Source organism: Panicum virgatum, chromosome 2N, assembly GCF_016808335.1.
Source record: "Panicum virgatum strain AP13 chromosome 2N, P.virgatum_v5, whole genome shotgun sequence".
NCBI lineage: Eukaryota > Viridiplantae > Streptophyta > Magnoliopsida > Poales > Poaceae > Panicum > Panicum virgatum.
In genome coordinates, this window is record NC_053146.1 from 68696835 (window position 1) to 68712108 (window position 15274).

The 15274-nt window shown below is 49.1% G+C and overlaps 1 protein-coding gene across 1 annotated transcript; it reads left to right on the plus strand.

Annotated features, from left to right (window-relative positions):
• Positions 1–3532: 3532 nt before the first annotated feature.
• Positions 3533–13020, plus strand: LOC120662157 (UDP-glucuronic acid decarboxylase 2-like). The gene is made up of 4 exons (XM_039941279.1): positions 3533–4561; positions 4845–4928; positions 5706–5780; positions 12161–13020. The coding sequence occupies exons 1-4, from the start codon at positions 3671–3673 to the stop codon at positions 12467–12469; spliced, it is 1359 nt and encodes a 452-aa protein (XP_039797213.1). The 5' UTR covers positions 3533–3670; the 3' UTR covers positions 12470–13020.
• The last annotated feature ends 2254 nt before the right edge of the window (positions 13021–15274 follow it).

Consider the following 15274-nt stretch of genomic DNA (forward strand, 5'->3'; position numbering starts at 1 on the left):
TCAAAGGCGGCCTGAATTAGGCTGCAGTGGCGGAGCCACCACTGGGGCGAGCTACGGCGGCCGCCCTAGGTCCTTAGGGCCGAGCTCCAGAGCAGATCCCCGTTCCGGCGGCGCTTGGAAGGTGCCGGTCTGCCGGACGCGAGGAAGAAGGTGGAGGACGGCAGGACTAGGACGGCAGGACTAGGACGCACCGTAGGAGAGAGGCGAGACGCGAGAGGCCTTCTAGGCCGAGTTTTGGGCCGGCCTGCGGTTCAGCCCAGCGCGTCCCACACTCCCACCCAAGTCTCCGCGTTGTGGACTCGTGGCGTGGCCGAGCTCGTCATCCACACCCCGCACCGCAGCCCGCCCCCGCTCCGAGTCGGCGCCCCTCCATTTGCCGCCGCCGCCCGCCGGTCTGCCGTCCCCGCCGGAGAGGATCCAGCGCCGCGGCTGAGCCCTCCTAGGCGCCTTCTGCTGGCCGCGCCGGCGCACCTGCAGCTGCAGTCCGCCCCCGCCTGGCTGCCTCCCGCCGACGCCCGGTGGATCTCGCGCGGGCGCGGCCGCACCTGCAGCTCGCGTCGGCGCCTCCTCCCGTCGTCCGCGCCGATGCGCCGTGCGCCTGCCTTTCCTCTACCTCACACTCGCCTCGTCACGCCTTCCTCTTCGCGTGCGCGCCGAGCGCCGTGCGCCAGAAGGACAGAAGCGAGCTGAGGTCGCCATTGCCGACCTCCAAGCCTGCGCCGCCCCCTTTTCGATTCCACCTAACCTACTCTGTCAAACTTCGATTCCTTGCATCTACAGCTTCACCCCGAGGTCCTCTACGATCTCAGGCCACCGGTTGCCCAAGCCTCGGGCTGTACCAGCTGCGCGACGGCTCGCCGCCGTCGCCATGGTTGCCGTTGACGACCTCGTAGGTGAGCTCAGGTGATATCTGTCCTTCGAGCCCAACCAACTTGCAAAATGAGTTCGCCTTGAGGTGCTGATGATGATGCTCTCGGTGGTTCATGGTTTTCGTAGCAGGATCAACGGAAACGCGGAGGTCAGCGCCACCGGCCCAACGTCACGCATGAACGTGGCTTCCTCCGCGAGTTCCGGCCACCTTGGTGCTACAGTACCCAGCCCTAGGTCATTTCTGGGGCTGGCTCCGCCACTGATTAGGCAGACAGAGCCACGTATCAACCCATACTAAACTAGTAGTCCTAATACTCTATTAAATACTACCGTTACTCGTGCAGTTCACTGAAACAGGAACCTCTGGTTGTTGCTAGCTGATGCGTACCACCTAGTAGTACTTACAGTGTCACCGAAAGGCAGCATGCATGCATGTGAGTACGTGTCCCTCCGGGATCAGCATGACTGCACATTCAACTGAAAGGTTTTGTCCATTTTGCTAAATCGATCGATCTCCGCAGGCATGCACCTTCCAGAGCACTCGCAGTTTTGCTTAATTTTTTAAAAAATTATATGGTACAACTCAAACACTCATCACTAAAAATGATACCAAGTCATCCTAAAAATTTGCAGCCTGACTTCCCTGCAGTGTCCTTGCACTGGTTACGGTGTGGTGGTATGAGATAGCCGTTTTCATTGTAAATTGTAGGTTATTTTAGTTTTTGTCTAGGGCAAATTTCTTTAGATTACACTAAATTTATATAAAACTATACACAAATATCTATACGATATATAAATTATAAAACTAATTTCACTAGATAGACTATGACATGTATCTTCGTGGCACAATATATATATATTAGTACATTGTTTCTATAAACGTAGTTGATTGTTTTGTTAAGTAGAAAACCACTAAAATTAGTAGAGCTACGACGCATAGTCTCGCCCCAGTGGTCGGTAAGATGGTCCATTACCAAATCATTAGGACAATACAGGGCTTGTTTGGTTTCAGGGGCTAAACTTTAGACTATGTCACATCCAGGAGAATTTTGATATTTATTAATATTAAATAAAATCTGATTACAAAATTAACTGCAGAACTCTGGGGCCAAATCGCGAGATGAATCTAATGAGACATGTTAATCCGTAGTTAGCGATGGTTACTGTAGCATCACTGTAGCAAATTATGAATTAATTAGGCTCATTAGATTCATCTCGCAAATTAGCACCCATCTGTCAAAAAAATTTATAAATAAATTTTATTTGTATTACTAAATGGTAAGATTTTTTTATATGACACGAGTAAAAAAAGCTGATGAAAACAAACATGGCCACAGTACTGCAGCGATGGGTGAAAGCAAGCAGCCACTGCGTTCGGCTGGTCTTGTAGCCTCCAGCGCTACAGTAATTTCCTCTCACACCATTCCAGCTCCAGTCTCCAGCTCCAGCCAGCCCAACAATATTTTTCTCTCACACCATTCCAGCTCCAGCCTCCAGCTCCAGCCTGCCGAACGCAGTGAGCGATTGGTGGCGATGGGTGGTAGGCTCCGCAAATTCGCCCACATCGAGGGTCGAGCTGCTGGGCCACTCGCTAATAGGGGTGTTTCTATTTTTATATTTTAAAAAACAAAATTTCAAAAATATATGTCGAATAGGAAAATTTTCAAAAATGGGTGCCTGTCGCCCATCCAGTTAGCGACAGGACCTAAATGCCTGTTGCCCATCCAGTTGGCGACAGGACCTAAATGTAAAAAAAATTTACATTTAGGTCCTGGTGCCTAGGGCGCATTAAACAGTGAACTTGTAAAATCGATATAAAATTGTAAAAAAATCGTAAAAATACAAACTCAACTGTTCTGGATTCTATGAAATAAGATCTACAACTTTTGTTACATAAAGTTTTTCATTTGATCAATGTATCTTGCTCTATTTTAAATATCAGTTTAATGAACTTTTATTTAAATAATTCATTTGGTCTAGTTGTGCTTATCTAAAATTTATCAAACTTTTTTTATAGCTCTTAGGAAATAAAATAATGGTATTATAAAAGTTATTTCTTCTAAAACTCAGTATAGCAGCATGGATAAATAACACATTTAAACTAGATATATTACAAAATCTAATTTAAAAACTTATTCTAGAAATGTTTTCTGGGCCTACCAATTTTGTACAAGCCTATTCTCACCATATTCAACACTCTGGTCAAAGATGACATGCATCCAAAGGATGGATCTTGAGATTTAAATAAAAGTGCATTAAACTAGTATTTAAAATAGAGAAAGATACATTGATCAAATTTAAAACTTTATGTAACAAAAGTTGTAGATCTTGTTTCATAGAATCCATAATAGTTGAATTTGTATTTTTCTAATTGTTCTGCAATTTTATATCAATTTTACAAGTTCACTGTTTAATGCGCCCTGTGCGCCAGGACCTAAATATAATTTTTTACATTTAGGTAATGTCGCCAACTGGATGGACGACAGACACCCATTTTTGAAAATTTCCCTATTCGGCATATATTTTTGAAATTTTGTTTTTTTTAAATATAAAAAATGAAAAAAACGCTAATCAGGGCGGGTCCACGTGGCGGCCCGATGGAGGCCCACGGCCCGCGAGCCCACCTACCTACCGACCCTCTCGGCTCTCGCGTCGCGCCTTCTCCTCAAATAAGTAAAGTAGTCTCTCCGGCTCTCCACGACTCGCTCTCTCCCCCCACGCAGAGCGAGCCGCGCGCCTCGGTCGCCACCGCATCGGATCGATCGGCCACAGAGACGAGGAGGGGGAGCCGCGCGCGGCCATGATGCCGTCGTCGTCCATGCCCGGCGCGGGCTCCTCGGAGCTGATCTACCGCGGCCTGCACGACGCGCAGGCGGTGGCGGAGGAGGAAGCAGCAGGCGCCGGCGGGTCCTCGTCGGCGGCCAACAAGCCGCCGCACGGGCACGGCAGGGGGGCGCCGCCGCCGCCGTGGGTGCGGTACGTTCTGGGCGAGCAGCGCCTGGTGTTCGCGCTCCTCGGCATGGCGCTCGTCTTCCTGCTCGCGCCCTCCGCCTCGTGCAGCGCGACCACGTACACGCACACCACCAGCAGCAGCAGCGTGGAGTACAGCAGCATGAGCAGGGTGGCGGCGTTGGGGCAGCCGCAGCAGGAGGTGGTCCGGCCCCCGGGGCGCGTGCCGCTGGGGCTGAAGCGCAAGGGCCTGCGCGTGGTGGTGACCGGCGGCGCCGGGTTCGTGGGCAGCCACCTGGTGGACCGGCTGCTGGCGCGCGGCGACAGCGTGATCGTGGTGGACAACCTGTTCACGGGGCGCAAGGAGAACGTGCTCCACCACGGCGGGAACCCGCGGTTCGAGATGATCCGGCACGACGTGGTGGAGCCGATCCTGCTGGAGGTGGACCAGATCTACCACCTGGCGTGCCCGGCGTCGCCCGTGCACTACAAGCACAACCCGGTGAAGACGATCAAGACCAACGTGGTGGGCACGCTCAACATGCTGGGCCTGGCCAAGCGCGTGGGCGCCCGCTTCCTGCTCACCAGCACCAGCGAGGTGTACGGCGACCCGCTGCAGCACCCGCAGGCGGAGACCTACTGGGGGAACGTCAACCCCATCGGCGTGCGCAGCTGCTACGACGAGGGCAAGCGCACGGCCGAGACGCTCACCATGGACTACCACCGCGGCGCCAACCTCGAGGTTGCTCTATCATATCATTCAGAGTTTTTCTTTTTATTTGCTGTGCCGCACTACTTAAAAATTACCACTACTGCTGCTAGAGTAGTAGTCTATAAGTTAAAAGAGAGAGAGACAGACAGAGAGAGAGAGAGAGAGAGAGAGAGATATTAAAAATTTGTAGACTCTGGTGGGTCTGGGACGACGAGTTGCTAGGTTTGTTTAATAAATAAACTAAGCTAACTGGAGCAACAAGGTGCTAATATAATGAAGCTTTTATTGTTGGGCATGCATGCACATGCCGCAGGTTCGGATCGCTCGGATCTTCAACACCTACGGGCCGCGCATGTGCATCGACGACGGCCGCGTCGTCAGCAACTTCGTCGCTCAGGTAACTTAATTATTGCTAGGGAACGAACACAAAGGAAGCAATGCAAATAAAAGGGGTGGACCAATGCAAGTGTGTTGCTTTATTTGCTAATATAATATAATTCATCCCAATGCATGCAAGTCGTCTTTGCATCAACACGCAATACTCAACAAAAGGAGTAGCCGTCAATGCCCACGCGCACAACTTGCATTGCATGCTTTCACTAGCTTGAAACCTGACACCAGTCGTCCCCCCTCTCACGGATGTCCGACGATGCAAAGCTATAGACATAGACAGGACGACCTGGCCTGATTGATAATGATACACACATGCCAAAGCAGGCAAGCACGGTACATGTGTGTGTTATCGTACAGTTACCAAGACTGTGAACTAGACAACTGAGTTGGAGGAGTATCAGGATGATGACATTTCTCCCACATCTCATGACACTACTTCTCTTCTCTGCTATATCTGCAAATTTAATACTCATGACACTCCTATAACATTTCCATTGAGATTGGCCTATGAAATAAGAGGTGATAGATATATGGTGGTGGTTAACCCGCCTTATTAGCACAATTAAGTCACATGCATGGCGCTCAATCCGATCCATGGGGATAGCTAGATGAGCAGCAATATGTATAATATTGCATTGTTGGCTGATTGCTGATGATTGGCCTTTGCAAATATCGTGTTGTTGTCTGCCCGCTGCTGGCTGGTTTAATTTGTTTATTTGTTTGTTTTCTGATTGGCGATGTTATGTGTTTGCACGTACTGATGGGCACGCACGTGTTGCAGGCGCTGAGGAAGGAGCCACTGACGGTTTACGGCGACGGCAAGCAGACGAGGAGCTTCCAGTACGTCTCCGATCTGGTAAGCTCTCACTCAGCCTAGCTAGCTAGCTCATCACACTACTGGACTGGAGTAGCTGCATGCGCCAAAGCAAGCGAGCCTATTGGCGCTCCGTTCGTGTCTTTAATTTTCCTCCTGCAAGCAAACACATCTATCCAGCCAGCTCCATCTATCGCCCACTGCACTGCCATCGCCGTTGCTTGAGATGCAACTCTGCAAAGAGCCTTTCCCATTGTTTACTGCTGCTCCGCGAGCATCAGTAATGGAGTAGAACCCTGCTTCTGCAACATAGGAGTACACAGCAGCAACTAAATTAACATAGAGCCTTTCGCGTATTCAGAGACGCAGCTTCATCTGCGTTGTGTGCACAATCAAAACTGCTGCTTGGCTGCGGTTGCTGTTGCGGATCCGTGCTCCCAACGGCACGCGATCTCCCTTTTATTATTTTCTGATGAGGTGGACTATGAACAATCTTTTCGTGCCGATTGATCGGTGTGTTCTGGACCACCCGCGGACGGGCACTAAGGTAGGAGAGTAGAAAAGGAAAGCCATGTTGATGCGGACCCGTTGGCTCGGTCTGTTAGTTGGGCCTGCTGGGCCTCACTGCCACTAAATGCCGCAGCAGCAGCCGTACAACAGTATCTCTCCGGCCTAGTAGCCTGGTCCATGCATCGTGTTGCTGCAACGCTGCCTGCCTGCTGCTTCAACGCAAAGCAACTACTATAGTCCTAGTGCTTACCTACAAAGCTCTGCCTTACCCTACAGTGCATGCACAATTATGTGAGCAGAGTAGGTGTACTGAACACTGAACAGTTAGCAGGAAATACATGCTTCACGTACGGCGTAGTTCCCGTTGCACAGAATAGGATACGTTTCCTCCTGTTGGCGCAGTACAAGCAGCCATGCAGGTTAGGGCTTTCCAGACTGTTTGGTGGCTGCTTGCTAACGACATGGCGACATGCATGGCTGGCAGCCTCCCTCACGAAAGATGGAGCTGTGAGCTAGCTTGCCAGTGAGTCTCGTCAGTGTTCTGTCTGGCACTGTTTGTTGCACGTCCGATCTATCGCCAACGCTGGGCCATCGTCAGTACCCATGTCCATGTCCTCGCTCGATTGATCGATCCTCCTTTACATCGCACTATGTAAAAACACCTTATCAGAGACTCTTCTTAAACCTCATCACAGACACGGAAATTCCGCGTCTATAAATTTGCGTATGTGATAACAACAGACGCGGAATGTGACCACATCAGAGAATCTTCTTGTTAAAACGCGTCTCTGATGTGGTTCATCAGAGATGTGGCTAGTTAAAACGCGTCTCTGATGAACCACATCAGAGACGCAGCTAGTTAAAACGAGTCTTTGATAACAATTTGCAAAAAAAAAATCTAGATCCACTGTGTACATTTCTAAATCTCATATTTCACAAATGGTACATTTCAACCATTAAAAGACTTTGCACAATGATGTTAAAGAAACAATAAAACGGTTTGAAAATTGATCTTACGTAAGACTTCTCATGATCAAAATACATAAGATAGATGGTTCACAGTAGATGGTTCACAGCAATAACCCTAGTCAGCCGAATCGGAGCAGGAGACGACCCATGGATCCCGCCACCCTCGACCAAGCTACCGTAGATGTGGCATTCCTCGACCGAGCTACCATAGAACTTAAGGTGAAAAGTAAATAATAGAAATCAAAGTATCTAATAGTGAATCCTAGATCCAACTAGACACTTAAGGTGAATGGTATAATAGGTTTAGCCTTCCATATCTCAACTTCAAATTTTCTCATACCTCTCTAATCAAAAGCTGAAACCTGCACAAAAATGAATGGCATAATAGGTCAAACTATTAAGTTATGGGCACAGGTCTAAAAAAAGGAAGTCATGGCCACCCAGAAATACACAACGAAGAAAACTGGAGATTAGCCATTAGCAAATTGAAGATGATATATTTATCAACCAGTTTAATCTATAGCCATATGCCAGCAAGAGGTAGTAGGGCAACTATAGGACAGTCTGGATAGGAATGTTACCTTGAAAAATAAAAAAGCTCATGTAAACAAAGCAAGATGATAGTCGACACCATTTACCTTAGGAACAAAACAGCAAATTTCTCGAGGGCAGCCAACACATAAGCTAATGCTGTTCTCGGGAACCAAAGAAATGAAACCAAGTCAGAATACAAAGAAGAAAAAATAGGAGGTAACCATGGTAAGACAAAGAAAGCAAAGCATGGGATGGGGAGAATCTTAGCTCCCTGTGAATCAATAAAAAAAGAATTATAGTTAGTTTGTGGGTAGTGAAGGCTTGTTTGATCAAAGGGTTAAAAACAGAAAAGAGGAATAAAAACCTTGTCGGTACCCTGTAGCAGGGATACCCACTCTTACTGCGGCAAAGCAGGACCCGTGTAGTTATCCGTAACTACGCGGAAAGGACGGAGTAGCCAGGCCCCACGGGTCAGGTTCTTCCCTCACCAGGCCAACGACCCCGAACCCGTTCCCCGTCTGGGGATGGGTCCGGAGACGCCACGTGTCTCTAAGTAAGGGAAGCTCCGAGCCGACAGCCGAGGCCTCGGACCCCCCCCATAGGGGTCCGGGACCTCCTACGTCCGTCCGGACCCCCCTTACCACGTGGAGGTCCGAAGCCGCCACGTGTCCCGGGGGCACGGGCTCGTGCGCGAGTCTTCCGCTGGGAGACTCACCCACCCACCGCATTTAATGCGGAGGGTTGAGGCGTGCTCTGTCGCCGCGGCACGCAGGGCAACCTTTGTCAGGTCTCACTGTGCACCGCGTATTACCAAGGTACACAGTGCAGCCGCCTGTGCCGCACCCGCGTAGAGCCCGTCTGCAGCATTAAATGGATACGACGGCACGACACTTTTCCATCATGCCGCCTACGCCGCAAGCTACACAGCCCGCATAGCTACATGGCAGGCGACGCCACCGGCTACGTCTGGCATCGTCCCCGACAAGACAACGCTTGGACATGATGAGCGAGGGACTCCAGGAGCAGGCAAAGGAATCCAGGAGAGAGATCCCCTTTGCCTGTGACGCCATAATGTATGAACAGTACGTTATTTTATACTACATCGTTGGGCCCGCCTGTCGGGGACCCAACAGCCATGTACGCGCCTCCCCTGAGATATAAAAGGGAGGCGCTCGCTGTGCACTACAGGCTCTCCAGACACACACACAATCTCTCGCGAACTCTTTCTCGAGGGAAGGCAATACAACACAGTGGACGTAGGGTATTACGCTCCGGCGGCCTGAACCACTCTAATCCCGCTGTGTTCATCGTGTTCTTGAGAGAAATCGAACTAGGACTAGCTAACCCCCGAGTACACACCCTCTGGGCTAGGGCGGGTGCCTTCCGCCACCCGGCTGTGGTTGCAGCACCACGACAAACCTGTATGATTAACTAGCAGCAGTTAGCAATCAGATCAACTAGCAACACAAATTACAGAAATGAACATGCAGTAGGAGTCAGTAAATGCAAAAGTTAGGCAAGTGAGGTGGAGATGCTTCAGTTTGTGCTTTTCACAAGGGCCTTGAGATAGTAAAGAAGCATGCCAAATGATTAACACATACCAGCAAATATTGCTCAGTCCAAAAGATACTTAGTTACTATCAGCAAACATGTCTCAACATAGAAAAGAACATCTTTAGTGAACAAGATAATCATGAATGCCTTACAATCCATCATGAACCGTGAGAACCTGTGAAGTGTAGCAAAGTTAACAAAGAAAATAGTCCGCAATGGCTAATAGTCTGCTCATATGCCCTTGTAAATTAAATAGCCATAAAGTACTCCTTTATGATAATCAAGAATAGAATAAGATTCATTCTAAAATCAGTAGTCGAACTTATAAAGTGTTGAATAATATACTAAAATGCAACAAGAATGCCTGGAATATCAGCTTTGATAAATATAATATGCTAAAAAATAGATTAAATGGATCTGCACCTATCTGACCATCAAAAAAAAATCTAGGAACTTTTCAACAATACACTTAACTGAACGAACTATTATGCATCTGATCTATGTACAAAATAGCCCGCTAATAGTCCGCTCTTGTCCGCTATTAGCTTTTTAAGAGATCTCCTGCTACGCTATACAACATTTGTCCGCTATAGGGTTGTTTTATAGGATTTAGTGATAATAAATGTTCGCTACTTCCGCTAAAGATGTAGCCAAAAGAAATAAAAAATCAATATAAGTAGGGTGGACCATAGACAAAGCATCACGGGCACAGTTAGGCAGTCAAGAGACGTGTCGAGTCTATTTTAGAATGTTAGACCAATGATGCTTCTAATTTTGTATGTATTATGGACGTATGGCTATGAAAAGTTTACTGAAATTGGTTGCATTACTGATGTTATTGGCCACATTATGCATATTTTTTTGCAAACCGCTAAATGGATAGCTCCGCTATAGCTTTCGCTATAGCTCTTTTAGCTTTTTGGAAGGGCTTCCGCTAAACATCTTAGCCCGCGATTTTATACCGTGCATCTGATGCACGTAGAAGATGCTAACTGAAGCTTTGGTCGAAGTGCCAAATGAACCAAGAAAATGACAAAAGAATTTGTTTGTACCAATAGTGCTAACTTTTCAACATTGAGTTATTTTAAGGGAAAAAAAGGAAAACTGAATGAAGAAATATATGGAGTCTCATTATTTGTTTGTACCAATAGTGTAATAGTCAATGTTGGGATTTTTTTGTCATCGAAGCTATCTCAAGAATACTCAATTCACAAATAGCAGCAGATAGTGTAAAACAATTTGTTTGTTGGAAAGGAATCATTGGCCTGCTAGTCATGCTGATCATACTTAGGAAGTTCCAAGTATCTGAATAAATAACAATATAAAGTTTCGATGTGCATACTATAGCAGGAGATACTACATAGGACTCTATTAACAAAGGAGCTAATTAGTAGTAGGTAATATCATTAATGTGCAGCCTAGTTAAGTATGGGTATAATTAAGTAGAGACAAATCGAATCCACATCCAGTAATCTATATCATATATTGAAGTTTTCTAAAAGCAAGCAGCAACCAGGGATAAGTAATATTGCTGACATGTCTGATGATCAAGTAATGAACAGTAGTTAGGATGTATAAAAAAACTTACCAAGATGCAGGATTGTAGCTTGAATCAAGTTATTTTCTTCCTGCGGTGTTGATAATAAGTTAATCAATTAATTGCTTTGCATAGAACCGTATTCTCAATTTGATCTACAAATATAGAATTGTCATGATCATTAAAAATTTCTTATGGAAATCAGCTGTGTGTATACTGATGTAATTAACATTTGGCTCATCTATAATGCTAGATTCTTTGGCGTAGCACTCAATAAGTTAGTAAACTACCTTCTCCGGAAGCAATGGTAGAAGCGAGAAGTAAAAGTGGAGCAGCGCCGGCCCGAGGTCAGGGAGGAGGATGCGGCGCCATCGGGGCAGATCCAGCTAGCACTGAGATTGGAGAAGGCGGTGCCGGTGTGGATCTGGCCGGCACACGGCGCCGGTGAGGAGGCGGCGCCTAGGGTTAGGGTTGGGAGAGGAACTGAACGTTTGGGGACTTACCGATTTAGGAGAGGCAGCGGAGCACGAGGGAGGCGGAAGCGGAGGAGCTCGAGGGAGGCGGCGCGGGCCTGGACGCAAGCGGCGGCGGCGGTGCGGAGGGGATCTCGTGGGCGTGGGAAGGCGGAGGCAGAGGGCGGCAGCGGAGAGCGAGGGGGGATACGAGAGAGAGCGAGACGGGAGAGAGATAGAGAATGAGAGGAGAGGGAGCGGCGGCGGAGAGCAGATCTGGGCGGAACAGCTCCCGGCGTGGCGGTGGTGCAGGAGCGGCCTACGCCGCCGGGGTCGAGGCGACCGAGAGAGATGAGAGCTGACGAGTTTTGATGGGGGTTGGGGGAGGCAGACCGGAAGGAGAAAAAAAAAAGCAGAGTCGCAGCAGCTGTGGACGGAAAGGACGGAGGAGCAAAAAAGCAGAGTCGTATATTAGAGACGCGAATCAGTAAACCGAGTCTGTGATCTTTCTATCATCACAGACTCTTCCACTAAAAACGCGTCTCTGATAATTTCCTAAAAAATCACAGACGCGTTTCCACAACACGAGTCTCTAATTATTCACATCAGCCACTGGTGGCCAACACATCACAGACGCGTATTGTTTACCCATGTCTCTATTAACAAATTACAAACTCGTCTTCGTTCCGCGCGTCTCTGATGAAGGTATCTTTTTTTTGTTCCTTTCTTACATAGTGTCGACTCCATCGTCTCTGCTGTTTTTACTATCCCTTCGTGTGATCCTATTATAGTTCCTGACAATTCACTCATATATGGTTCTGGTTTTACAATCACTACTGATGCAAAATTATACGCATCGATGCTAGGTTGAGGGCCTGATGAAGCTGATGGAGGGCGAGCACGTGGGGCCCTTCAACCTGGGGAACCCCGGCGAGTTCACCATGCTGGAGCTGGCCAAGGTGGTGCAGGACACCATCGACCCCAACGCGCGCATCGAGTTCCGCCCCAACACCGCCGACGACCCGCACAAGCGCAAGCCCGACATCAGCCGCGCCAAGGAGCTGCTCGGCTGGGAGCCCAAGATCTCTCTCAAGAAGGGCCTGCCGCTCATGGTCCAGGACTTCCGCGACCGCATCTTCGGCGACCAGAAGGACGCCGCCGCCGGCGACAACTGATAGATGATGATCCACCTAGCTGCTGCATTGTTCGTTTCTCTTTCAGCCGTACGTATAGCTAGGATCTCGAGAGTTGATGAAGGCCGGGAAAGATGATGCTAGCTGGGAATCCGATCCGTGACCACCGGAATTGAAGCAACCAAGGATGATGATCGACCGATACGTGTAGTATGTGTAGGATAGTTATTAACTAGGAATCTGCTGCGCAGATGCATCATACAGATCAAGGATACATGTAGCTGCTGCTGCTAGAACCAATGATGAGCCGCACAAGGAGGTCGAGGCCCTCCTCGATCGCGACGACTACTATATGCCGCCGAGCCGACCTTCATGTTCTTTAATTTTTAGTCCCTTTTGTTGGTAGTAGCGCGCCGCGAGTTGATTCTTTCTTGATTTTTTTTTCATGTGTTTTTTTCTTGTTTCTTCGAAGAAATGTATGTTGTGATCTTCTTATTAGCCCTTGTCCTGTGTCTCTGACGATGACTATGATTCTGCAATAACAATATACCACCTGTGGATGCAGAATACACATGCACACTAATTTTGTCCTACTAATTTGCCTCTATCTCTATTTATTATTCCGTAGTAGCCTGCATTTGTTTTTCTGCTGTTAACTGCAGAATGTACACAATTGGGACAGAATTTCAGATAGTGGCAGTTTCTGATAAGCAAAGTGCTGTAAATTATGGAAGTGTGCGTCAAACAGACGGTGCCAGAACTGCAATCTGTTCTTCACCTTCAGCAAAGTTACATTAGACTGTTTCAGCTGCAACTTAAAATTTCTTTTACACACACTGTCAATTTGCTTCAAGGTTTCCACACAAAAGCAGCCGTATACTCCAGAATTTGCTAAGGTAGCAGGGTAGTTCTAGAGAAAAGTTCCAAAAATTGAGAAAGCTACCATGTGTTTTGCTTTTGAGAAAATGAGCAATGGACAGCACATGTTTAGGCTCCTTAAGAGCATCTCCAGCAGTTTGGCAAATCGAGTTGCCATCTTTGATTTTTGGCAAAAACGTTAAAAATACTCTTCCAACAGTTTGGCAAAAGACTTGGCAATTTTTGGCAACTTGAGAAAAACCAGCCTCCAGCGCGTAAATATACGCGCGCGGCGCGCGGTTGGCATCGTGGTTTCTAGTCAGGTAGGAGGGTGAAAAAAGAAATAAATAACAGAGAAGGGTTCCTGATTTAAGTTTTCAAGATGTGGAAGGGCGTAAATATAATTTTGTTTATCTCTCAGGGTTCCTGATGTAAGTTAGATCTGGATTTGTCAAGTGAATTATGCCAAACTGTTGGAGATAAGCTCTGTCGTGGTGCTGCAAACCACAGCCGGGTGGCGGAAAGCACCCGCCCTAGCCCAGAGGGTGTGTACTCGGGGGTTAGCTAGTCTTAGATCAATCTTCCTCAAGAACTCGATGAACACAACCGGATTTAGAGTGGTTCGGGCCGCCGGAGCGTAATACCCTACGTCCACTGTGTGTTGTATTGCCTTCCACGAGAGTGAGAAGGTGCGAGAGTTTCAGTCTGTCTGGATTGTGGAGATTGTCCTGTGCACTGCGGGCACCTCCCTTTTATATCTCAAGGGGGCGCGTACACGGCTGTTGGATCCCCGACAGGTGGGCCCAACGATGCGATATAAAATAACGAGGTGTTCACACCTTATGGCGTTGCAGGCGAGGGAGATCTCTCTCTTGGATTCGCTCGCCTGCTCCCGGAGCCCTCCGTCCATCATGTCTTGGCGCTGTCTTGTCGAGACAGAGCGCGACGCAGCTAGTAGCATCGCCTGTTATGTAGCTGAGCGGCTATGTAGGGAGCGGCGTAGGCGGCATGATGGAAAAGTGCCGGGCCGTCGTATCCATTTAATGCGGCAGACGGGCTCTGCGCGGCGCGGCTCAGGCGGCTCCACTGTGCTCCTTGGTAATACGCGGCGCGCAGCGGGGCCTGTCAAAAGGCTGTCCTGTGTACCGCGGTGGCAGAGCACGCCTTGTTCATCGCATTAAATGCGGTAGGTGGGCGAGTCTTCCTGCGGAAGACTCGCGCACAACCCCACGTCTCCGAGACACGTGGCGGCTCCGGACCCCTACATGGTGAGGGGAGTCCGGACGGGCGCAGGAGGCTCCGGACCCCTATGGGGGTCCGAGGCCCCGGCGGTCAGCTCGGAGCTTCCCTTTTGTGTAGACACGTGGCGTCACCGGACCCATCCTCAGGCGGGGAACGGTCCGGGGCCGTTGGCCTGGTGAGGGAAAAACCTGGCCTGTGGGGCCTGGCTACTCCATCTTTCCCGCGCAGCTACGGGTAACTACGCGGGTCCTGTCTTGCTGCAGTAAGAGTGGGTATCCCTGTTACAGGGTACCGACAGTGGCCCCCGGGCCCACTTTGGGAGAGGTACGAACCCACAGGTGGGGCCACTTCAGCGATTTGGCTCTGTATAGCTTGAAGCTCCTTTCTGCAGGGGTCTCGACCGGCCTTGACCACCCGTCGGGTTGGATGTTGCCTCATCACGTCGCAACGGATTACTGACTAAGGGCCCCACGATAAGTGGTTCACCCAGTCACACGCGCGACGCTCGGCATTGTTGCGGCCGGAGTAAACGAATCATTTACCACCGGCGCAGCTCCCGAAAAGCTCGGCCGCGCCTACGATTAATGCGCGCACGTCGGCTCGGCTTCCGCCTTGCTTTACGCGCGTGGGCGACGGTTCGGATCCCGCCTTTTCGCACCCTCGTTGATTACCCACCCTCCTTGACAGGTGGGCCTGGGCCCCCACGTCATGGACTGGGCGGCTAACTCCGGGTGCGGGCGTCGCTTG